General features: G+C 33.6%; 1 protein-coding gene across 1 annotated transcript in view; it reads right to left on the bottom strand.

Annotated features, from left to right (window-relative positions):
• LOC132722569 (regulator of nonsense transcripts 1-like) overlaps nt 1–25,655 on the bottom strand; it is a 29,486-nt gene extending 3,831 nt beyond the window's left edge. The window contains exons 1-23 of the mRNA XM_060707090.1: nt 25,300–25,655; nt 17,377–17,513; nt 16,748–16,837; nt 15,501–15,710; nt 14,836–15,048; nt 14,206–14,378; nt 13,526–13,624; nt 13,084–13,192; nt 12,622–12,829; nt 12,054–12,200; nt 11,259–11,347; nt 10,473–10,587; nt 10,117–10,260; nt 9,262–9,475; nt 8,770–8,887; nt 8,167–8,323; nt 4,713–4,855; nt 4,007–4,049; nt 3,451–3,582; nt 2,555–2,627; nt 2,001–2,165; nt 1,228–1,475; nt 862–1,010 (exon numbers count right to left, since the gene is read on the bottom strand). Of these exons, the coding sequence (XP_060563073.1) occupies nt 891–1,010; nt 1,228–1,475; nt 2,001–2,165; nt 2,555–2,627; nt 3,451–3,582; nt 4,007–4,049; nt 4,713–4,855; nt 8,167–8,323; nt 8,770–8,887; nt 9,262–9,475; nt 10,117–10,260; nt 10,473–10,587; nt 11,259–11,347; nt 12,054–12,200; nt 12,622–12,829; nt 13,084–13,192; nt 13,526–13,624; nt 14,206–14,378; nt 14,836–15,048; nt 15,501–15,710; nt 16,748–16,837; nt 17,377–17,513; nt 25,300–25,479 (3,327 nt within the window). The 5' untranslated portion in view covers nt 25,480–25,655 and the 3' untranslated portion in view covers nt 862–890. The remainder of the gene's footprint in view (nt 1–861; nt 1,011–1,227; nt 1,476–2,000; nt 2,166–2,554; nt 2,628–3,450; nt 3,583–4,006; nt 4,050–4,712; nt 4,856–8,166; nt 8,324–8,769; nt 8,888–9,261; nt 9,476–10,116; nt 10,261–10,472; nt 10,588–11,258; nt 11,348–12,053; nt 12,201–12,621; nt 12,830–13,083; nt 13,193–13,525; nt 13,625–14,205; nt 14,379–14,835; nt 15,049–15,500; nt 15,711–16,747; nt 16,838–17,376; nt 17,514–25,299) is intronic.

The raw sequence follows: 25,655 nt of genomic DNA, 5'->3' as shown, positions 1-25,655 counted from the left end.
AGGCAACCAATATTATTTCAAAATAGGAAGAACAGATAAGACATGCATAATCTCAAGACTGCCATCTACCCACATGTCAAGTTTCATAAAAATATTTCCAGTACTTTTTGAGTTATCACTGGATTCAGCTTATGTGTAAAATTTGCCATATTTTCAGTCTATGTGTTGCCATAGCAACCAGAATTTTCAACATAGGAAGAAAAGAAAAAGACGTGTATAATCTCCAGACTGCCATCTACACATATTACAAGTTTCAAAAAAATATTTCCTGTACTTTTTGCGTTATCACTGGATCCAGTTTATGTGTAAAATTTGCCATATTTTCAGCCTATTTGTTGCCATAGCAACCAGAATTTTCAACATAGGAGGAAAAGAAAAAGACGTGCATAATCTCCATACTGCCATCTATCCATATATCAAGTTTCATAAAAATATTTTCAGTACTTTTCAAGTTATCGCGGGATCCAGTTTTGTGGACAGACGGACTGACGGACTGACAGACAGACGGACGGACAGACGGACGGAGGGTAAACCTAAAGTCCCCTCCGGTAAACCGGTAGGGGACTAATAAATTCAAACAGTAGTAGAGTATGACAAATGACTTCAGTCACGTTGCCTTAAATATCACAAAAATATTATGCCACATCTAGAACTTGAGCTAACATATTACTTGTCAGAAGGGTTTATTTACCATGTAGATTTCAAATATATTTGCAAATACATAGACAAATGTGTAAGTTTTGAGTTTCCTGTTCCTGGCCTGTAAAACAATGACTACTGATCATAACAATCAATGATCTCATGTGGTTTGAAGTAAAATTATAACATTCAACATTGTTTCTAATATAGAGCTGTAATTACCTTGTTAGTTGGCCTGAAGCTCCTGTTGTCTAGTTGAAAGGACCTTGTGAGAGCTGTGAGGCATAAAACATGCGGTCACCCTGGTATGTAGAGTCCTGTGACAACATGCCATCAGCCTGTGACTTGAAGTCATCCGCCAGGAAACTGTCCTGAAAACATGAAACAGTACATGTAAGAACTGAAATAATCTTCCTTGACAATTCAAGATACATGTTGCAATTTTATTGACAGATCAATAACAGAAAGTTTATGTTTATGCTTCTCAATTATCTGGATATGTGCATTCCTTAACACAGAAGTCCTGAATAATTCTTACAAAGTATGATAATGTATGAAAATTTCTTTATGCAGATATTTGTGGGTTACCTGTGACAATTCAGGCTGGGATAATCCAGAGAGTCCAGGCTGGCTCATCTGGAATGGCTGACTCATGGAGAGACCACCTTGTGTTAGAGGTCCCTGGGAGAAGGGCTGAGAGATGTCCTGGCTTGCCTGACTCTGACTGTTAGTCAACTGTGAAGCCTGACTCTGCTGCGTGTTCTGGCTATACCGTGGTGGTTTAGTGCGCATTCCACGTCCACGTCCTCCAGTACCACGTCCACGTGCATTGGCAGCTATACAAACATAAATATTACTTTATTATCACTTTTTATATTATAATGGCAATGAGCAACAGACAGAAAGCTGAATTGAGCAATTGGTTTATTTTGTTCAACTAACTTTAAGTTTGTTTGTTTGGATTTTTACGGCACGTCAACACATAACTGGCCATATCGTGCCGAATGCTATTAAAGGCTTAAAATGTTATGTAAAACTTTGTTATTGACAATAGAAATTATATCTAACATTTTACTGATAGTATCAATGTTTACTTGCTAAGCATTTAGTTCTACTTAGACTGACTAACAATTATTCTCCCATTTTTAATATCTCAAAGAAGTAGCAATTCTTCCATTTTAAAGTGGTCCACGGTCAAAGAAAGAGCTATACTTCCATTTTAAAACAACCCACAGATAAAATAACTATTCTTTCATTTGAAATTACCAATAGCCAAAGAAATCACTGTCACTATAGTTAAAGTACATTTTAAATCAAGGCCATGAAACAAACTACATTTTTAATATTTCAAAGGTACTTACGTATCTGCATAGGTTGTTGGGGTGGATGGAAAGGTTGTGGCATGGGGCTTATGAACATGTTGACTGGTATAGGCATGTTCATTCCAGGTCCTGTGTATGCCCTCTCTGGTCCAATAAATCCAAGCTGGTCATGGGTACGAACCACTGGCTCCCTGTAGCCTACACCTTTAAGGTAAAAAAAAATCATATTTGAATAATTTCAATGGCATGACAAGTATTATCTCTGTTGACTTATACCATGTTTAAGTTTAAAACAAATAGTTTGTTGTGTATTTTTCAACCTTGGAAAATACTATGATTCTTAAAAGAAAAATAATGCTGGGATTTTGTAAAATCAATTAAAACCTGGTTAGTTTAAATTCTTAATATCTGAAGAGGTAGAGTGAATAAATAAAGCAATAAAACTTTTTGGCTGGAATAACGTCAAACAAACAGGACACATAGAAAGTTAAGATGAATATGATCATTTTGGAAAGCAGAAATATCAGTGATTAATAACCAATTAAGATCTCTATAGCTATGGACAAATCAAAGCTAAAGTAAAGTGTACTTACTTCTATCATACATACTGCCAGGGATAAGCACCTCTCTTGCATCAAACATTGTGTTACTCATGAAACGACCACCCTGAAAAGTAACAAAATAAATATGTGATTTCCAGTAAATTCTAAATAATTAATGACATAATAATTATCTTCTTTATGCAGACACACATTTCTCTTTTTACTGCCTTTTTGGTTAAATACATATCCACTGAGTTCAAACTGTCTGCATCTTATAATCTAATACTGTGATGTTTTCTTAAAATAAAACCTATGCTCTATTATTTTGTTGTAGTTGTTTTTGAGTGTATTTCAGGAAGCACTTGCACAATTTTACTGAATAACCACATTTTTTTTGTTTGATTGGGTTTTACATCACAGCAACACGGTATAGGTCATATGGGGACTTTCCAGCTTAACTGGTGGAGGTAGACCTCAGGTGCCCTTCCGTGCATTATTTCAGACACGAACGGGCACCTGAGTAGAATGACCACATGCACTCTACCTTAATTATTTCAGGCACTTAGGTTGTATTACCAACTATAAATTATCTAGTTCAACAGTTTCCTCACATGAAAGGATTCAATATTTATATCAGTGAACCAAATGAGATAAAGAGCAAGTGTCAATCAGAATACCAAACTACAGAGGTATCGTATGTAAAACTGCTGTAAATCAGTTAATCTGTAAATTAAAAGACCTCAACTCGAAATACTTTCTTGCTCTCAGTTTAATATAACAAAATATCTTTATCAAAAATATGAGGTAATACAGGTTTACTGTTAACAGAAACACACTGGTTTTGTGATATCATACAGTAATTTTTTTTATTTCAAATAAAGCAATAACTGCCTGCTGATAAATCAACAATATTGGATATTTAAGGTGACTAGTAGCAAAGTTCTTACAGGGTTTGTAGAGTTGACAAGTTTTCTGGGCTTGCTGAACTGTATGAGACTTTCCTTCATGTTATTTAGAGGTCCCTCTACAAGACATCTCTGCTCTTTGTAATATGTCAACAAGTGATTCCACAGTGGTTGCTGGAGGAGATATAGTGTACAACTTTAATTCAAGCAAGATAATTGATAAACTTTTAATCAAACTTTCAATTTCTTATATGCTGATATTGGCTACTCTTTAAAGCTTTCTAAAGGAATCTGTTATTAATTTCATTTGGTGCCTTTTCCATTACATTTTCAAGATAAATGTAATAAATATGTTAAATTAACTGCTATGAAAACAGCGTCACTGATACTATTCATTACAGATAAAATCAAACTAATTAGGCTGACTGCCAATGGTATGATAGCAGTTCTGTAAGAATTTACCCAAATTTGCTCATCCTAACCTTAAAACTTTACAAGTGCTTAAATTAACACACATTTTTTAATGATCACCAAAGTAAGGAAATTTTAAATACTTTAAATAACTTAGAACATAATTCTTATTTAGTTAAACATTTACCTTAGACAAGACCTTTGGATTGCCAACAATAATGATGCCATACCTGTAACATAAAATAAACATCACTAAATGTCACATACAAAATGTAAATTAACTCGGAAGAAAACATACATACAAACATTAAACAAAACATACTTGAGAAATTATGAAGCTTAACATCTGAAAATTCAATCAAAGATTCAAAGTACTCTTCAAGGTTCATCTACAAATTTCATATTAGCTGCCTTTAAGACCAAAGGGAAGACTGTTTTCCCTTTCCTCTTCAGAAATAGTATATTTGTTTAGAGTTAATTTATATATGAAATAACACAATGCTTGACTATTCTAAATGCTTGACAGTAAGAACAGGGGCATAGGTGTGTAAAAAGTAAACTCAGAGTAATGAGACCTGTGCCCATTATGTAAGATAATTACAGGGAACAAATGTGGGTAGTTTCAACCCATTCGCTGTAGTGGTTTTGGATATACAAACTTGAAAAACCAAAATGTGACAGCACCATCAATGCCAACACTGATGCTATGGTGAGTACAATAGCTCATCTTATTCTTCGAATAAGAATTGGATCTAAATGAACTAAATATAAATTAACAGTCTCCTGGAACACCAAAAATAAATCTTCTTTTTACAACATTAAATAGATGAACTAAAAGAACAGTGATTATTTTGCTATATATATCATGTGTGATAAATGTGATAAGATCATACTTTGCTCTAGTCAGGGCAACATTAAGACGTCTAGGATCATTAAGGAAACCAATCCCCTGGTGTTCATTAGATCTCACACATGATAAGATAATGAAATCTTTCTCTCGTCCTTGGAAAGCATCAACACTGGCAACCTCTATTTCCTGTAAGAGAAAATTACAAACTTACTGATTTATCACCAAAACAGAATATATATCTGACTTAAATACATAATGTTATAATCCATTCTATATTTAATCATAAACAAGAGGGCCATGATGGCCCTGAGGTTGCTCACCTGTATAGGAGCAGGGCCAGTTTAAACCCATGGGCTTTTATTTGAACAAGATTGGAAGACACCCATTAGAAGATGTTTCATGATGTTTAGTTTTTACTACACACATATAATGAAAAACAATGACCTGACCTCCCCCCCCCCCTCCGGCAGGGCCAATTTTAACCCAAGGGCTTTTATTTGAACAAACTTGGTAGACACCCATAAGAAGATGTTTCATGCTAAATATCTAAGCTCTAGCTCATTGGGTTTTTTTAAAAGAAGTTTTTTTATGTTCTTACTATACACATATAAGGAAAATCAATGACGGGGGGGGGGGGGGGGGCCAATTTTGACCCCAGGGCTTTTATTTTAACAAACTTTGTAGACACTCACCAGAAGATGTTTCATGCTTTATATCTAAACTCTAGCTATTTGGTTTTTTTCATAGTAGATTTTTTAAGTTTTTGCTATACACGTATAAGGAAAATCAATGACCCCCGGGGCGGGGCCAATTTTGACCCCAGGGCATTTATTTGAACAAACTTGGTAGACACCCATTAGAACATGTTTCATGCTAAATATCTCAGCTCTAGCTCTTTGAGTTCTTAAAAAGAAGATTTTTTAAGTTTTTACTATATGCATATAGGGAAAATCAATGACCCCCTGGGGCGGAGCCAATTTTGACCCCAGGGCTTTTATTTGAACAAACTTGGTAGATACTCATTAGAAAATGTTTCATGCTTAATATCTTAGCTCTAGCTCTTTGGGTTCTTTAAAAGAAGATTATTTAAGTTTTTACTATATGCATATAGGGAAAATCAATGACCCCCTGGGGCGGGGCCAATTTTGACCCCAGGGCTTTTATTTGAACAAACTTGGTAGACACTCACTAGAAGATGCTTCATGCCAAATATCTAAGCTCTACCTCTTTGGGTTCTTTAAAAGAAGATATTTAAAGTTTTTATCTTTCGGTTGCTATTCGGTTGCCATGGCAACCAGAGTTCTGCATGGAATTAAATTCTTTGAACAATTTTTAAAAGTGACCACAAAAGAAACATTCCTGTGAAGTTTGGATGAAATTGGCTTAGTGGTTTATGAGGAGATGTCATTTAAAGTAAAAGTTTACAGACGGATGCCGGACGAAAAGTGATCACAAAAGCTCACCCTGTCACTTTGTGACAGGTGAGCTAACAAGAGGGCCATGATGGCCCTGAGGTCGCTCACCTGTATATAGCACCCCCCCCCCCCCACCCATTAGAAGATGTTTCATGCTAAACATCTAAGTTCTAGCTCATTGGGTTTTTTAAAAGAAGATTTTTTAAGTTTTTACTATACACATATAGTTAAAAAAACAATGACACCCCTGGGGCAGGGCCAGTTTTGACCCCGACTTTTATTTGAACAAACTTTGTAGATATTTACTTAAAGATGTTTCATGCTTAATATCTAAACTCTAGCTATTTGGGTTTTTTCAAAGAAGATTTTTAAGTTTTTGCTATACACATATAAGGAAAATCAATGACCCCCGGGGCGGGCCAGTTTTGACCCCAGGGCTTTTATTTGAACATACTTGGTAGACACCCATTAGAACATGTTTCATGCTAAATATCTTAGCTCTAGCTCTTTGGGTTCTTTAAAAGTACATTTTTTAAGTTTTTACTATATGCATATAGGGAAAATCAATGACCCCCCGGGGCGGGGCCAATTTTGACCCCAGGGCTTTTATTTGAACAAACTTGGTAGACACTCACTAGAAGATGTTTCATGCCAAATATCTTAGCTCTAGCTCTTTGGGTTCTGTAAAAGAAGATTTTTTAAGTTTTTACTATATGCATATAGGGAAAATCTATGACCCCCTGGGGCAGGGCCAATTTTGACCTCAGGGCTTTTATTTGAACAAACTTGGTAGACACTCATTAGAAGATGTTTCATGCTAAATATCTTAGCTCTAGCTCTTTGGGTTCTTTAAAAGAAGATTTTTTAAGTTTTTACTATATGCATATAGGGAAAATCAATGACCCCCTGGGGCGGGGCCAATTTTGACCCCAGGGCTTTTATTTGAACAAACTTTGTAGACATTCACTTGAAGATGTTTCATGCCAAATATCTAAGCTCTAGCTCTTTGGGTTCTTTAAAAGAAGATTTTTTTAAGTTTTTACTATATGCATATAGGGAAAATCAATGACCCCCTGGGGCGGGGCCAATTTTGACCCCAGGGCTTTTATTTGAACAAACTTGGTAGACACTCACTAGAAGATGTTTCCTGCCAAATATCTTAGCTCTAGCTCTTTGGGTTCTTTAAAAGAAGATTTTTTAAGTTTTTACTATATGCATATAGGGAAAATCTATGACCCCCTATGGCGGGGCCAATTTTGACCCCAGGGCTTTTATTTGATCAAACTTGGTAGACACTCATTAGAAGATGTTTCATGCCAAATATCTAAGCTCTAGCTCTTAGGGTTGTTTAAAAGAAGATATTTAAAGATGTTTCTTTCGGTTGCCATGGCAACCAGAGTTCTGCATGGAATTAAATTCTTTGAACAATTTTTAAAGGTGACCACCAAAGGAACATTCCTGTGAAGTTTGGATGAAATTGGCTCAGCGGTTTATGAGGAGATGTCATTTAAAGCAAAAGTTTACGGACGGATGGACGCCGGACGGACACCGGACGAAAAGCGATCACAAAAGCTCACCCTGTCACTTTGTGACAGGTGAGCTAAAAACAGGATGTATAACATATTTATATCAAAGTAGCACCAACCTAATGCAATACATTTAGATAAATCTCTAAATTTAACAAACCAGTGTCCTTGTTTCAAATGACCACAACTTGGTTAATGCAAAATTATCACTGCATTCATTCATAATCAGCAGAGAAATAGCCTTACACCAAAGGTGATCAAATTACTGTTTTGAGAGCATATGCAGCATCTGGATGTTTAACATACATAGTTCATAGAGCCGACAGTCTCCATAGATAAAACTTAGCTATAGCTATCATATTGGCAATCATATACCATCAATCTGAAGGTAGGTCAGATTATAAGTCAATAGTTTAGACACTCATTTTCATTTAAGTGTTTGGAAATTGAAATTGCTTAAATAATAAAGAGTTTCAAAGTCAAATGAGAGAAATCCATTATACAAATTCAAGACAACAAATGTTAGTGTGGGTAAATAGAAGTGAATATAACATACGATATAGAGTTTCTTGTTTAATGATCCACTATACTGCATGTATTGTACAATATAAGCTCTCTGTCCCTCATATGGTGTTATAATACCAATCTGTTCTGGCTTTACTCCAGACCTTAGAAACCTTGTAGCTACCTTCTCTACTGATGCAGTCTCAGTTCTAAAATTAAACATAACATTTATTTTAGACAGTAAAATGTGATTTATCCAAGTAAAAGTTTCATTTTAAGATTACATGTTTATTCTAAAAGAGTCCCTTTTCTTCTTAGTTGAAAAATAATGAAACACACAATAAAACTTGATTTTCTCAATAACTAACATTTAGAAGTTTTTCGAGACATTACATCGGTATCAGACCCATGATTACAGAATTATTGGGGAACTCTCCTATTGAAATCATAGATCACAAATATTAGCACAGACTTAAGTGATTAATGAGTCTTTATAGCAAGTCAGAGCCCCTCATGGGATATAACCATATTTCATAGATATGACACCTGTAGCTCTGGCTTGTCTAAAATTAAAACTGCCTGAAAATTAATATTAATAAGTGTACGGCTGCCTTCACAATTAAGTTAACATAAAAAGCTTTATTTATGAATTTACCTATTCAAGTAGGATGTTCCAGAACTGGATATTTCCTCCTGTCCTGATGATGTATAAAAGAACATTGGCTTGTCTGGCTGGGGCCATGGTATATCCAAACTACTGCGGATTCTTTCAGCTGTAAAGAAATTACAACTTTAGGATACTGCATTATTGAAATACTTTATAATATAGAATGTTATAATAGGGGTTAATCTACTCATTATATCTTTTTATCTTTTGTGTAGTAGTCCTTGTGTAATCAAGATATCAGATTGCAGGGATTTATCACCCTTTTGTAACAGGAGCTGATAACAGATGTCTTCCACTCTAGATAATTCTTTAAAATCATGTTGATTTCCCATAGAAGTTACATCAAGTTTTCCCCTTTCTGCAAAATACTAAGAACTGTCCCCAAATTTAGTATTGATATATAATTTTGCAGGTATTTACAAATTTTTTTACCAAAAAAGAATCATCATTTATTCCCAATAAAAAAACCTAAGATTTTACCTGGAGTGACTCCATTTTGCAGGGAGCCTTCATAGAAGATGTTAGATGGGAAAGAGCTGAGAGCAGGGTGCATACGGTACTGCACTTGTAGACGTATAGGTCTGATCCCCAGAACAACCAGTCTCTCAAACAGAGACTGTGAGAGTCCAGCTCTAGCTGCCTTCTTACACATGACAACAGGTCCAAGTTGGCAATGATCTCCTACCAGAATCATCTACAATATACAGTTACCACTTGCTTTATTACTACCACATTACAATTCTAAGACATATTTTTCTCTTTATTAATCACATACATGTTGAAGAGTGAGTGACTATCAGTAAAAATAAACAAAAGAAATGATCTCTTGAAAAATCATTTGATATCAACACATAATGCATGTAATACAATATGGAGTAAATAAGCAATATAAAATGGTTATATTGTAAAATTATGTGTCATATTCCATTATGTTATTTCATTTTTATGATTTAGTACCCTCTTTAGGGTTTGAAAATCTCAAGTCAAGATAAACATTTTAAATTTCATTAAAACTTTTTATGACTAGTTTTAACAATATTTCAATTCAATTTAGTTTAAATATATTCATTTTTCTTAATTTTGATGCAAGCTTAAAACTTTAACATCTCTCAAATCTCATTCCTGCAACCAACCAGAAATGGGTAATATGAGGTAACATGTTGTTTATAAAGTAGTGCTCAACCAACATATCCTAGGTTTGGAGGGGTATACACTGATGGATGTAGACTAGTGTACTGGAGGTTTTAAGAAAAATATAGCTAATAGAACCCAGTCATTATAATCCTGAAGTTGAAGTATTAAAATTAATCATGTTAAATAATAAAAGACACAAACCTGTCTACATCCTAGGACAACTGGGATCATACATTCTGGTTCTGTGGCTTGAGTGCTTTCATCAATAAGTACTGAGCGGAACTGCATCTTAGCCAACCTCGGATCCCCAGCACCAACACATGTACAACAGATTACATCAGCATTCTGTAATATCATGAATATAAGTATTTATAAAAACTAGGTTAAACTTAATAATTTTCTGTCTTTCATATCATTTTGGTAGGTTAGGGGAATCTGTTGGTAAAAGGGAAACAACTCAATAATGACTGTTATTTTATGAAAGAAAGAGTTATCTTGCAAAAAAAAGGTTTTCAGAATCAGTCTTTGATTATTTTCTTAAGAGTAAGATGGTATACCTGGAGTAATTCTCTCTCACATTGTTTCTTCAAAGACCTGTAACGTTTCTCATCAGTAGATGACAATTCCCCTGTCTCATCCTTCAACTGCTGTAACTTCTGTAGCTCAGGTAAACTGCAAACCAGGTAAAAGTCATGATTATTAGTTCTGTTCAGTCAACTCGGCCTTTCTTACAAAACTTAATGTGTTGCCCTTTAGGCTAAACTTTTTAAAAGAGAAAGATCTAAAATGCCAAAATATAAGTCATTTCATGCAAAATCAAGTATATAGAATGAAGCTGAAATGTTCATATATTCAATATCTCACACAGGTTGCCTTATACTATAAATCTATGTAACAAAGAATATTAATGTATACAACAGGAAAACATCTGTTGCAGCTTAATAAGATAAATTAGAAAAGCAAAAAACTTATGCAATTGGATTAGTGAGAATTATACAATGCAAGCTCCAGGGTAAGGCTACTCTCCTAAATAAAGAGGTACAGTCATCGAATTTAGTACTTGCCCGTTGGCCCATGGCCAGTGAAAAATAGTTCGGGCCAGTGAAAATTTTAAGAAGATTTAGTTATATATATAGTAGAATAAATTCAAAACTGGAATTTGGGCTAGTTAATTCAAAATCTTAAAATTCATTGACTGGAGGTAAACATCTCAACAAATTTCTTGTACAGCTCTACTCAAAAAACAGAAGTACAACTCTTCAGATCTGACACATACAGACTTGACATATATCTATTATATAACAGTATTTCAATCACAATATAACTGTAGCTAGGCTACATACCTGTCCATGTTTCTTATCTGGTTATGTAAGGCTAGGAATGCCACTGGTGATTCAATGGCCTCCCTACTCTTGGCACACAATCTTACCACCTATAAATAAACAAATTTATAATAATGATGAACCATTTATATGTATACATAAAACATTGTTTACTGGATTTTCAAATACTTTTTTGAATTGGCTGTCCTGCTTTTTTTCAGTTATCTATATAAAAATGTTCCTGGATTATATATGTATGAACTTCTCTATGTAAATAACTTGATTTAACAGACTGGAACTTAAGATATATTTTAACAGAACAGCATGTGGTATAACCTATCTCATGAACCAAAAGTCAGTATACCTAACCTGCTACTATTCGACTAGACAATCAGGTTATTTATTACTTTACTGGTTTTAGAAATGTTTAGAAAGGATTAATCAATTAGCAAGATTAAGGCCAATGTCTGACTTAACACAGCGGTATACAAGACACACAAAATTTTCTGTTTATTTGAAATTAAGTTGAAAATGCATCAAATCTAAACTTGCTACACTTAACTAGCATTGAAGATATTCTGGGTCATAAAAGGAACATGTACACTTATGTGCTAATATAAATTACTAGGGTAGGCAGACATTTTTACAGAAATTGACCAACAATAAAATAGTCATAGATTTGTGAACATCTGCATCATTTCTGGCACATAGAAGGACCACTTCTGGTATGATTTTACTGATGAAATTTTTGTTCACTTGTTAAATTAAACAATCGTTATGATTAAATGGCAAATGTCATGAAATTAAAATACAAACCTTCAGTCCAGTTTTATGTATTTTCTCTGTAAGTTGATCAACAGCAATATTAGATGGAGCACATACTAACACCTGACCATTACTCTGCTTGGCAAGATGGTACACGACAGTTGCTGATGTCACAGTTTTACCTGTTCCTGGTGGGCCCTATCATAAAATAAAAAGCATTGAATTTTTTCAACATGCCTATAAAATCACTACTTAAAATGTTGAAGTTATACTCTTTCCAGTACCTCATATATCAAGACAGATTCCAAGGTCTAGTAACTCTAGGCTCAAACACTAGAAATTTAACCAGTACAGGTTGGTCAATAAAAGGCTTTTTCACAATGAAAATCATCAGATCAACCGATTGCTTCTATATTAATCCAGCTAAACAAAATAACTTCATATAACATATCTTTCTGACTAATATTACATATACTTATCAAGAAATGCCTACATCAAATTTACACTTATTAAGAAATGCCTACATCAAATTATTTACATATTAATCGTCATAACAATAAAGGTAATTACATTATATCATACTTATCAGAAAATGACAATAAGTCAATAATGTTTGTACCTGAATTAGACTCAAAGGTCTCTGAAGCACAGTTTTGACTGCATACACCTGGGAGTGATTTAGTTCTGGAAGGTTGGGGGCACTGAAACGTTTGGGTAGTTGACATTTGATGACAACATCCTCTACTTCATGACCTAGTAACTTATGATAGATATATCCCCATACTGATGTCTCATCTACAGCAAACGTCTTCAAAGCTGACTGCATTCTATAAATAGATTATACATTTTATATATGTTTTTATACAAACCATCATTCAATTTATAATTAAAAGAATATTAAAACTTTTCATAATTTCTTCTTATATATAGAATTGCTAGTCATAAAAACTAGTGAAATATGCAATTGTTTGCTCTCTTAAACATAAACTTCATAAATGACATAAATAACTAGCAGCTTTCATAATCAGGAAATATTTTAACTTGAGAAAACAAAATGGCTGTAATAGATACGAAAGTTTACCTGTCAAATGAAGTAGATTTCCAGACAAAGTCAACAACAAAGTTGTGTGTACATTCAGTAGGAACCCCAGCATTACTCTTCAGTTCTATAGCAATCTCATCACTGTGATCTGATCCAGTTAAGGTTATATAATGCTACAACTATATACTTAACTTATCTTCTTAATTAAATAGGCATTTGTGTGGCTCTTTTAACACTTCACCTTAATATCTCCTTTTCAAACAATACAAATTCATTGCAAAAATGAGCATAAAAATTCAAAACCTTCAAAAAAAACACACAAAAAACAACAGCTTTTATTATAAAATCATAAAATGTTCAGTGTCAGTTCTCCTCACAATATAAAAAGGAAAAACAAAGATAATTTCTAAATTTGATCCTAAAAATATGAATCATCACAGACTTAGCTACTGTGCAAGAAGACTGTCAAGATAAAGGATACTGTCTGGGATTTTGATGACATGACCAACACCAGACCAATGTTTATGCAACTCTCCCATGTAACGTAACCTCAGCTCATCTCCATGCATTAACTTCATTTCTAAAATACATACATCATCTCATGACTGTTTACAAAATATAGTGATGTAAATAGAAAATCTGTATCTTGTTTGTTTTAAGTATATATGGATTAAATTTTACAATTCTGTAATACTGGTAATGGTGTAAATCACTGAAGCTAACTTTCGTTTGTTTGATGTTTATGCCAATTCGAACACATTTTCGGTCTTTCATTGGTAAGAAACCAGCAATTACCAATTTCACTGGAAGTGATCAACTACTGATCCAACATGATGTCTGAATAAGTAGTGAAAGACAAATGACTATTAGACTCGATAAAGTTATCTTACCGCATCATACATTGATTTGTGAACATTTTCTTTTTCAATATGTAAGCCAGACATAGACTAACTTATTGCTAGGACTTACACAATTCTACAAATTCAGATTGATTCTGTTAATTCATATTAAACTATTAAACACATATTCCCGTTACTTAAATTAAATCTTTGATTTATCAATATATTTGAGTAGTCTGACATGTCTATTATAGTCTGTTGGTCTTAATACAAGTACACTGTACAGATGAACAAAAAGAACACATGCAAGAGGCTTACATACCATCATTAGCTTTTGGTAGATTAAAGTAAGCAATTCTCTTCTTGTTAAGACCAACATCCCATCTGGTGACAATATTATCCTGGGTTTGAGACTCCTTCAGTTTCTTGTCATAATCTGCCTCTAACTTGACAAGTGGACCAAAGATACTCTGATACTGGTAGGCATCATCATACCTGAAAGTATTTCATAATTGCTGCATTTAAAACTATGTTCTTCTTGTTGTTGTTTATATAAAAGGTACACAAACAATGTTAATGTCCTAATGAAGCTGCTTGGCTAATTTCAAGATATCATATACCACTAACAAAATATATCAAGTGATTTAAGCAGTAAATCTTAAGAAGTACTAAACTGCATTTAGTATAAAATGCTTTTATTTTTGTGTTTTTTTTATATGTTATATCAGTTTCTAAATAGATTCCACGATGTGGTTATATGGTTAATCTAAACAATTCCCAACCATTTTAATATCACCACAAAGTAAAGTAGCATTTAGTAAGATTTCAACAGATTTAATGCAATTGATATATTGTACTTGTGGTACTTACATACAGTATCTGTTTTTTCAAACACAAAGACAACTTTATAACTTCTGTAAACAAAACAATGTTTATATGAAAATATACAAACCTAAGGAGGACCTGCTGGGGTTCTTCATCAACTCCTGGTTTCTCCAGGTCTTCAAGGTTGGCCTCAGGGTTGTCTTTCCATAACTCTTCAAGTTTGTTAATTTGTTGGGCAGAGATCTGTCGGGCCCTCATTTGATCCTGATCTGATGGTACCTTTACTAGCCATGGCAAAAACTGTCTATCTTGTATCAATGGCTGCCACTGAGATGGGTCCCTGTTTAATAAAGTCAAATATTTAATTCTGGTACAATATCAAAATATGTAAACATTTTCAATTTGTTTTTTTATGCTGTTTTACATCACATCAAATAATGCTAGTGATATGTCACTTACCATCTTAAACTATTGAGAAAAAAAAACCATATAGCTCAGGTTGTATTTTCAGACACAAGATTCAACACTGATATAACACTACTGAGTTAACTACCTAATAAGAAAATTTCTACTGTCCCAGCAGGCATGTAACATGGAGGCATCTTCATACAAAATATATTTATTTGTAAAACGATTGATTGTATACCATGACACTCATGGGTTTGTAACTTTTTGCGAATAAAAACATATTATATAGTATAAAACGTTTATTTTAAATTCAATGTTCAAGGTGTAGCAAATTATCAAACTCTACTCATTTCTCATCATATACAATTAATTTCAAATATTTACCAGTTCATATCTTTCAGGTTACTGAGAGTGGCACATGGCTGTCTACACAGAAGTACGACCACAGAATCTGCCTTTGCAGGTATAAATCCCAACAAAAACACATTACGACAGGCACAGTTGTAACACTCTAGGACTGTTTCTCCAAGTGGTCCATCCTTATGTAGGGTCACTTCCTTAGCCTTTGCTCTCACAAGGTGATTAATTATGTGACTGTAAATCAAAACAAGTTACATTAAATTCATAATATTGACTGAAGTGAATGCTTAAACTATTAATCGATGAGGTGGTCCCAATGTAACATTTTCTTAGAAATACCATTGTTTTTTTTTTTGTTTTTTTTAATTATTTTAATCAAATTGACCCCCCGTTTAAAGGGAATGGCAAATGTAAGAAACCTTTTAATCTAGCACTGCAGGGACCCGAGTAAACCACTACGTTCTTTAACTATGCATACAAATTCAAAGTCCCCTGGGAATTAAACCCCCCCAGATTTAGGTAATATTAGAGTCAATTCCTTGTCCCCTTTTTTAAAAAAATACTCTTTTTTTTACAATTGCAAAAAACATGTAAAGGCTTCATAAATGTCACCAAAACTCACATCGCATATATCAAACAAGTCTTGAGAATATTTTGTGATAGGCTGATCAAGTGTTTCACATGATTTATCCTTAATTATAGTTAATTAGAAAGATAGGTATCTTAAATATAAACTGTATTAACAGATAGAAGAGTCTTGACTAGTTGTTTTATTGTAATATCCCACAGCTAAAATCTACAGTTATTTTTTTACAATAGAACTGCCCTTATAAAACTAACTAATATATTGTGTAAAATATATAGAGGATATTCAAGTTTTTTCTATAAATACATGATTTATTTTCATCGAGTGGTATGAAAATAAATATTTCATGAGTGGCGGTAGCCACGAGTGAAATATGGTAATTTTCATGCCACAAGATGAAAATAAATCATGTATTTATAGAAAAAACTTGAATTTTCTGTTTATTATGTACATTTTTCTCTTTTTTGCGATAAAATTTGAAAAACTTTCCCTTAAATTTTGTGTACTGGTAGAACTTAAAAGAAAGTAGTCCGGCAAGACACCAGTGAAAATACGGAAAATATGTTTCACTGCAGTGAAAAATAAATTTTTACAGTGAAAATACGGAAAATGAAAATACGCATTTTATTTCATCAATATTTCTCAATATTTCATTTATAAGTATATAATAAAAAGACATACATACCTGCCAGATGTATTACCTCTACCATTACAGAACCATTTCTTTGTTGTGTTACAATGTACAACACATGCTGGGTCATGTATACCACAATATCTGAAATACATAAAAACATATATAGTTATCATAGCATGATCAAAACAAATAAAGTCTTTTCACTTAACATCTATATGATGACTAATAAAGGTTTTATTAATTAAATAATGTAGATTCTTCTTCTTTTTTTTTCAATTTGTGTGTTTATCACACTTTAATATAAAAGTAACAGGTAATTTGCAATGAATAAGAACTTGCAAAAAGAACATGTCATATTTTTCTATGCTGTCATAGAGTCAACGCCATACAATAAAGGGAAGTAAGTTATAAAATATACATGGACTCTTTACCATTTCATACCTGTTCTTTCTTTCAGGCCATACTATCTTTTCAATATGATACACTTAAATCGTGTAGAGGAAAATCAATAATATACATGTAGATCATGTTCGACTTCAACAAGGATGAGAAACATAGTAAATAGTCCCCAATAAAACAACTTTCATACATATGTTTCAAACATTTTAAATATACATGTATTAAGACTTGAACCATACAGTACATTGAAACCACTGTGTGAACAACAGGAAGATACTAACGCGCAAGCATGTTTGGGTAGATCTTTCATATAAAACTGCTCCTCTTCTTCTTCTTCTTCAAACTGTAGTTCACCAACACCCTGGGTGATTGTTGTAACTGTTCCATCAATACCATTCTGTACTGGAACCTCATTAGCCTGAAATTAAGAAAGAAAAGAAATTAGATTGATTTTGTACTGAAGATTTCTCGCCAAAAATAGTTTTGAAAAAAAGCTGGCAGACAGACAGAAATTTCCATTGCTTTGATGGGAAAAAAGATAAGAAAAGAAAGTGATCAGTAAGTGCAATGGATTCTGAGAAATGGATCTCTTAAATCATTTTTTTTTATTAAAAACAGAGTCAAATGATGAAAAGGAGAATAATCAAGCAAAAAAGAATATTATAAGTGTGGCCTTAGCAGAAAGGTTCCTATTTGTTATGGAAGTCTAAAAAATGAACATTTTCCTTGCAAGTAGTTTATATAAGTCCTGGCCTTCCCGAAACCCAAAGTGATCCCAAATCCCAGGTGGAATTTTTAGTTTAATTTTATCAACATTGATGTTGGTAGCCATTTTGAATTGTTTGCCTAAAATACAACATTATGCTCTCACCGATTGGATGACTGAGTTTTAATTGACCAATTGTATGTAACGTGATAGAGAGTGAAAGGGAAAGACTAAAACTCTTTTTCTGTGTTTATTTTTGGGTGGGGAATCAAATCGAAATTGTTACATTTGGTATCAGAAATTGAATCCTTCAGAGGCCTTAAAGGGAGGACTAGTCATGGGGCCCTAACATGCCGGAGTTGATTTTATTTTTAACATGTTCTTTTAAATCTGCACTTATTCGCTGCAGAACACGTATACATACACCCTGTACGTTAATGCCCCAGAGTGGGTTATGTACAGTATTGGAAGAAGAAAAATCGACGTTCATAAAACCGGTTTCCGATTCATCGAAAGGTATTGTTGCACCTCTACTGACTACATACCATGCCCATTTGTACATTAAATTAGCTGTTGTTTTACTATTAGGCACTAAAAATAGTTAACTGCATTATCCTTCTGACAGCTCTTTTTAACTAGGCAGGTTACCATTAAATTTTGGCAAAGATATGCCCCCTTTTAACTTGAAGTTGTTATTCTAAAGGTCAATTTTTCAAAATGGTGTAAGTTAAGATTTTTCTTGAAATCTAAATGATTTGAGGAGAATTTAAATAGGGAAGGGGTCTCTCATAGGCCTATTGTTATATAATGTAAAATAATCCTGCCCCAAATTTGACATTTATTAATGCTTTTTCCCTAATTCCAAGAGTGAAGATGGCATTCTTAAAATGTTGCATATTTGTACATTATTGTGCTGTTATTTTCTTTTTTTTCTTCTTTTTTATACACCTGTCACTAAACAAGTTCACAATATTTATGGCTACAGTTTTTGTGAACCTTCAGATCATGAGATGCTATCTAATTTTTCTTGATGATTGCCCAGCTGACAAGTGCAAGTTCGCCAATGTTTTTAATTTCCCCAACATTTCTTGTTTTACTTTCAAATTTGCCCTCCTCGACATTCCCTGAAAACAATTCTGTTTAAAAGCTGTACTTATTTGGAACACTACACTCAGAGGCACTTTTAACCCGACACTTACATTTTTCGGTATAACTTGGTTATTTGTGAACGGAATTTGTTCAGTTTTTTAACATACAAAATTCAACATATTATTCTTGTTTCCTAGAATTTTATTTCCAATTCATTAGCAAGAAAATAGAGAAAATTACAAAACAAATATATTACTGCAAAATGAAAAATCACAAAATAACTGTAAATATCGTAACACGATGAAAAGTCTCTAAATCCAACTGATTCTGTATAATAAACAGTTCTAATACTTTCTGTGTCATCCCATGGCTAAAACAAAGTGAAAACACCTGTCCCATGGTTATGACGTAGTGAAGGCTTGGGGATATTTCTTCATTCCTGAATAAGTGCTTCCTCGAGTTCAAGCAACTCCTGCATTCCAAGTCACCAGATCTAAACATCACACTTTTTGGCTGAATTGAACAGGCGTGTGAGAAAGCAGTCAAAAGCTCCTCGCAATTTGCTGGAACACAAGCAAGCCCTTATTTAGAAATAGAGAACTGTGAGGCAGAGGTGTTCACTTTGTTATAGCCAATTGGGAGGACATACAAAGTGTTAGGACTGGTAAACATACAGATTTAATTGGATTCAGAGACTGTTCATTGTGTTACGATTTTTACAGTCATTTTGTGATTTTTTTATTTAACAGTAGCCTATTTGTTTTGCTATTTTTTCTATTTTCTTATTGATGAATTGTAAATATAATTCCAAGTAGTAAGTATGATATGTTGAATTTTGTAAAGTCCAAATTTGAACAAAGTCCGTCAGTGTCTGGGTTATAAGTGCCTCTGAGTGTATGTGGACTTTTCTTGTTGGTCAGATACAACTTAATTTTTACAAGCATTTGTATGGCTTTGACAAACCTGCAAAAGAACAAAAAAAAAAACTTGCAGATAGTACTATGTAAATTAAACTATTAGACAGGACACAACTTCAAGTTATCTTTAAGGAAAATGCCATGCCACCATGTCTGATCATGTATGACATGTGTCGTCATCTACAGCAACATAATGCACGTGACACAGCTGTGACAGCAGCTGATTAAATCCCAGACAACATGATGATTGCCACAAAAACTATGAACCTCTGTCAGTATTTTCTGATAGAATATAGTTTTGTGGGCTACTAAGTGAGTGTGACTATGCTTTTTATTCTGAAGTGTTATTCTGAAGTTGGCTATAATTTTTAATTGAATCATGTCAAAAGTTGGGTTGTGGGGGTAGCAACCCCAACTGATAAGCCTATAGCTTAAGAAATTAGCGTAAAAATCGATAGTGTGTTCATAAAATTGATTGTAAAACAATAAATTTTAATATTGACCATTATAAAAGTTATATGAAATAAATCAGTGATAAATTGTCTTCAAAATGATATAAAATTCATTATTCATGCATAATATGCATTTTAATCATTATCAGTTAATCTTAATATACAGGTGTATTTTCGGCCGATTTTACAAAACCCGATTGTGGACACGCGCTTGTCACATGTATGCCGCATGACCTTATTTGCGGGTCATTTGTTGCTAATTAATATTCATGATTTTTTGCAACCAATCAGAAATATGTTTACATTTCATTCCGGAATTTTCGTCATTTAAATATGTTTACAAACAAAAAAGTTATGACGCCCGATACTCGCCGACGATTTGCTTGAAAACTATCGGTAAGTGAAGAAAAACGAATAGTGTTCTAGAAAATAAATTGAATTATCTTTAAAATGATTCATAAATCATAATATTATGCTGCCATTAAAGCACCCGCATCTACGATTAAATACTGCGGGGAGGCAGAATGTGTGTTATGTTATTTTGTTTATCTTTTAGGGTAGTCAGACTTTTCTCTCCCTTACCAGTTCCTCCCCTGACGTTTCCTCTCTGATGGTTCTCTCCCTGTTTTGGAGGAGAACCATCTGCATATTTGCAAATAAGCAGACAGTTCCTCCCCATTCTTATTTTTATTATTACATTATTCAAATTTGCGAGAGAACCTTCAGGGGAGGAAACGGTTAGGGAGAGAACCGTCAGTGGGAGGAACTGGTAAGGGAGAGAACAGTCTGTCATCCTTCTTTTAGGTCTGCTAAACTAGATGTGTTGTGACTTGTGTTCTAGCTGGTGTAACGTTTAGACATTTTTACTCAGCTTGTTTTTATTAAAGATTATCGTTTGCTAAAATGATTTTGTGTAACTTACTTAACTATTATGTTATTTGTTTATATTGCGACAATGTATTTTAGTTTACGGTACTTTACAATATACGTTTGGTATACGTATTTTCAATAAACGTTTGATATCATATAATGTAATAAACGTTTCAGTGATTATGATCATTCTAATCAACCAATGAAAATAAGTCATGCTTGAGCGATCATCTCAGCAGGTATAAATACGGCGATTTGAGCAAAAATTATTCAGTCTGCAGAGGAATTCACCGGGACCAGGTTACTTTATGTAATTGAAGCCTCGCTTCATGCATAGAGGATAATTTCCTCTACCTAACTGAAGCATAGCTTCATAGGTAGAAAAGAAGAATTGGCAAAACTAAATACCCTTGTTTATCCAATTGAAGCCTAGCTTCATGGATATAGTGTCGATAGATTAAAGTTTGTGAAATTGTATTTGACTCTGGGTATTTATAGACCACTTCATTTCCTGAAAGCCTCGCTATCAGTGAATTGGTTACATATAGGTATTAAAAATCCAGAGGTATACTAATAACGAATAAGCTTTGTATAGTTGGAACTTTGTTGTAAATCCCTACCAGCAACTTATCTTTCTATCTAAATAGAAGCCTCGCTTCATAGATAGGGAGGTAGTTGCTGGACTATAGGAAATTATCGGGTTGCAGCGTGATATCTATAGTTTTCAATAATTTTATAGTGTTATATTGTAAACATCATCTTTACTATATTGAGCCTTTTTGAGAATTTAATAGTGTATTTCGGAGTGTTAATTCAAGCTGATTATTTATAATATTTGATTATTTAAAAATCATTTGTATCTAATCAAACGGCAGGTAGCCCAAAGAAAAAATTATTATATATTCGTTGTACATCCGCTCGGTACACGTTACAAAAATTGGTGGCAGCGGTGGGATAATATAGATAAAAACACCATTATCTGGTCCCACATATTAAAATAGATATTTGTTAAAAATGGCTGAGAGTAAAGATTTTAGTAATAGCAATGAGCTGACATTGTTACACGAAAAACTTAGAGAATTACAGCACCAAAATGAAGCTTTGAAATTGCAGAATGAAATATCAATACTTGAAAGACAGATTGACAGTATGCAGTTATCTTTTCAAAATCAATATGACTCAAACTATGAAGACAAACAAACGTCAACACCGAAATTTTTAACAAGACAATACGCAACACCTCTATCAGAAAGAAGGCGACGTTTATTACCACCGACCCCAGATAAAAAGCCCTTTAAAATAGAAAGTGTCTTAACCCCATTAGCTGAAAAACAAAGGTTTACGGAATCTCCTTGTGGCTCTGATTTAAATTATCCGAGAGATCGATTTGTTACTTTTCGAAAGAGAAAATCACAACCAGCAAATAAAACAGAGTCCTTACACAACAACATAGAAATGGATACTTCAAATTCAACAGAAATAAAACGTGACCCTATAAACTCAAATTCAGAACGAAGTGTTATGATGAAGCCAGCTACGTATGATGGAACTAGCTCATGGATAGACTATAAAGCGCATTTTGAAGCATGTTCAGAAATAAATCAATGGACAAACAAAGAAAAAGGTCTTTATTTATCTGTTTTATTAAGAGGTCAAGCTCAGGGTGTATTTGGCAATCTGACAAGCAAATCACCGAATTATGATGAACTTGTATTAGCATTACAAGAAAGGTTTTCACCACCCAATCAAACTGAATTATATAGAGCTCAACTAAGAGAAAGAAGACAAAAAGCTACAGAATCTTTATCTGAGATGGGGCAGGACATAAGACGTTTGACTAATTTAGCATACCCTTCAGCACCATCAGATGTGAAAGAAACTTTAGCGAAAGAACAATTCATAGATTCTTTGGTTAACTCGGATATGAGGCTTAGAATTAAAGAAGCTCGTCCTACAAGCTTGAATGAAGCAGTAAGACACGCTGTTGAGCTTGAGGCTTTCAACAGAGCGGAAGGAAAATCCTGTGAAACCCATGGTTATATGAGAAAATTAAATTCTGACGAATATGATAGTCCGAAAAGTCAAGATGACAAGTTAGATAGCCTGATAAAATTAGTAGAGGAAATGAAGAATATGTTATCAATGTTTCGACGCCAAAATAACTATCAAACTTTTGATAAAAGAAACCAAGAAAACCTGCGAAATCAAAGTAAAAGCATGTCTTCAAGAACATTTCCTAAAAGGTCAAATACAAATAGTTTGAATTGTTATGAGTATGGTAAGGAAGGTCATAATAAATACAATTGTCGAGAATTCGTTAGTAGATCAAAACGAAAAATTAATATGTTAGAGAAAGATTGTGAAAATTCGTCTAATTCGTATGGTTCAGGATTATTTGTCGAAGCTACAATAAATGGCATCAAAGCTAATTGTTTAATTGATACTGGTGCAACACTTTCAATTATTTCTTCAAGTTTTATAGATAGATGTCAGTTTCCAGTTAATTTAGAACCGTTTGATGCAAACATTGTAAATGCATCTGGAAAACCTTTTGAAATAAAAGGTAGGACTTATCTAGATATCAAATTGAATGATGAAATTTCAACAAATCCTTTCATAGTTTCGAACATAGAGGGAGATGCAATATTAGGTTTAGATTTTATGACAACAAGAAGTATTGTAATAGATGTTCCCAATAGTCAGTTAACAGTCAATGGTAAAAAGATGAAAATAGAATGTAAAGGTCCGAAAGGTTGTAACCGAGTGATGTGTCATTTCTGTGGAATGAAATTTAAAAAGAAATCTTATATAAGACAGCACTGTAGAAGAATACATAAAGAAACGGAATCTAAAGTTCGAAGTTTGTGCATGCCAATTTAAGTTGTTAGTGGCAGTTTAAAATATTTTGTAAGTTCATGCGGGGCGCATGTAAAACGGAGGCGTGGGTAGTGTAACGTTTAGACATTTTTACTCAGCTTGTTTTTATTAAAGATTATCGTTTGCTAAAATGATTTTGTGTAACTTACTTAACTATTATGTCATTTGTTTATATTGCGACAATGTATTTTAGTTTACGGTACTTTACAATATACGTTTGGTATACGTATTTTCAATAAACGTTTGATATCATATAATGTAATAAACGTTTCAGTGATTATGATCATTCTAATCAACCAATGAAAATAAGTCATGCTTGAGCGATCATCTCAGCAGGTATAAATACGGCGATTTGAGCAAAAATTATTCAGTCTGCAGAGGAATTCACCGGGACCAGGTTACTTTATGTAATTGAAGCCTCGCTTCATACATAGAGGATAATTTCGTCTACCTAACTGAAGCCTAGCTTCATAGGTAGAAAAGAAGAATTGGCCAAAACTAAATACCCTTGTTTATCCAATTGAAGCCTAGCTTCATGGATATAGTGTCGATAGATTAAAGTTTGTGAAATTGTATTTGACTCTGGGTACTTATAGACCACCACATTTCCTGAAAGCCTCGCTATCAGGGAATTGGTAACATATAGGTATTAAAAATCCAGAGGTAGATTTAAAACGAATAAGCTTTGTATAGTTGGAACTTTGTTGTAAATCCCTACCAGCAACTTATCTTTCTATCTAAATAGAAGCCTCGCTTCATAGATAGGGAGGTAGTTGCTGGACTATAGGAAATTATCGGGTTGCAGCGTGATATCTATAGTTTTCAATAATTTTATAGTGTTATATTGTAAACATCATCTTTACTATATTGAGCCTTTTTGAGAATTTAATAGTGTATTTCGGAGTGTTAATTCAAGCTGATTATTTATAATATTTGATTATTTAAAAATCATTTGTATCTAATCAAACGGCAGGTAGCCCAAAGAAAAAATTATTATATATTCGTTGTACATCCGCTCGGTACACGTTACACTGGTACCCCGCCTACTATAAAACCCTCATTTCACTAGAACTACCTAAGAATAAATGGCTAGTCATTTATCCATGACAATGTCTTAACATGGTTTTCTTAAATTGCTTGTAATTTAATTAATAAAGCAGAGCAACTGAAACGGACTTATTCACTTAACAATGTAGATCTCTAAGTTCTAACTGAAGCTGAATAATATTTGCTAATCTCACCACCAAATAATGAACCTTCTATTTTCTATTCAGAAAAGAAAGGTGATTTTACCTGACTTTGGCTTTGACCAGTTTCAATCTGAGAAGCTTGAGTCTGAGACTGGGTTTGTGATGGTAGAGTAAAGTCAGTGAAGTCAAAGTCCGACCCCTGTGTATCTGCACCAAGGAGGTCTTCCTCGGTATCCAGGAAGGTCAGAGTTTGAGAATTTGGTCCATACGCGTCTACACTCATCTTTGATCTTAATTGAATTATGTTCTTATAATAAGAGTGCTACATTCTCTGTAAAGATCGGCTCAATTATGGGTCCTGTTACCTACAGGACACTGAATAGTTTATCGAAAGTTGGAAAACCACGTCGATACTTCACGCCATTCCGTTCTTTGACGTCATGATCTACACAGGTTTCG

The sequence above is a fragment of the Ruditapes philippinarum genome, unplaced genomic scaffold, assembly GCF_026571515.1.
Source record: "Ruditapes philippinarum isolate M1 unplaced genomic scaffold, ASM2657151v2 ctg2331_1_1_1_1, whole genome shotgun sequence".
NCBI lineage: Eukaryota > Metazoa > Mollusca > Bivalvia > Venerida > Veneridae > Ruditapes > Ruditapes philippinarum.
Note: the sequence above shows the minus strand (reverse complement) of the source record. Positions and strands in the feature narration are given on the sequence as shown.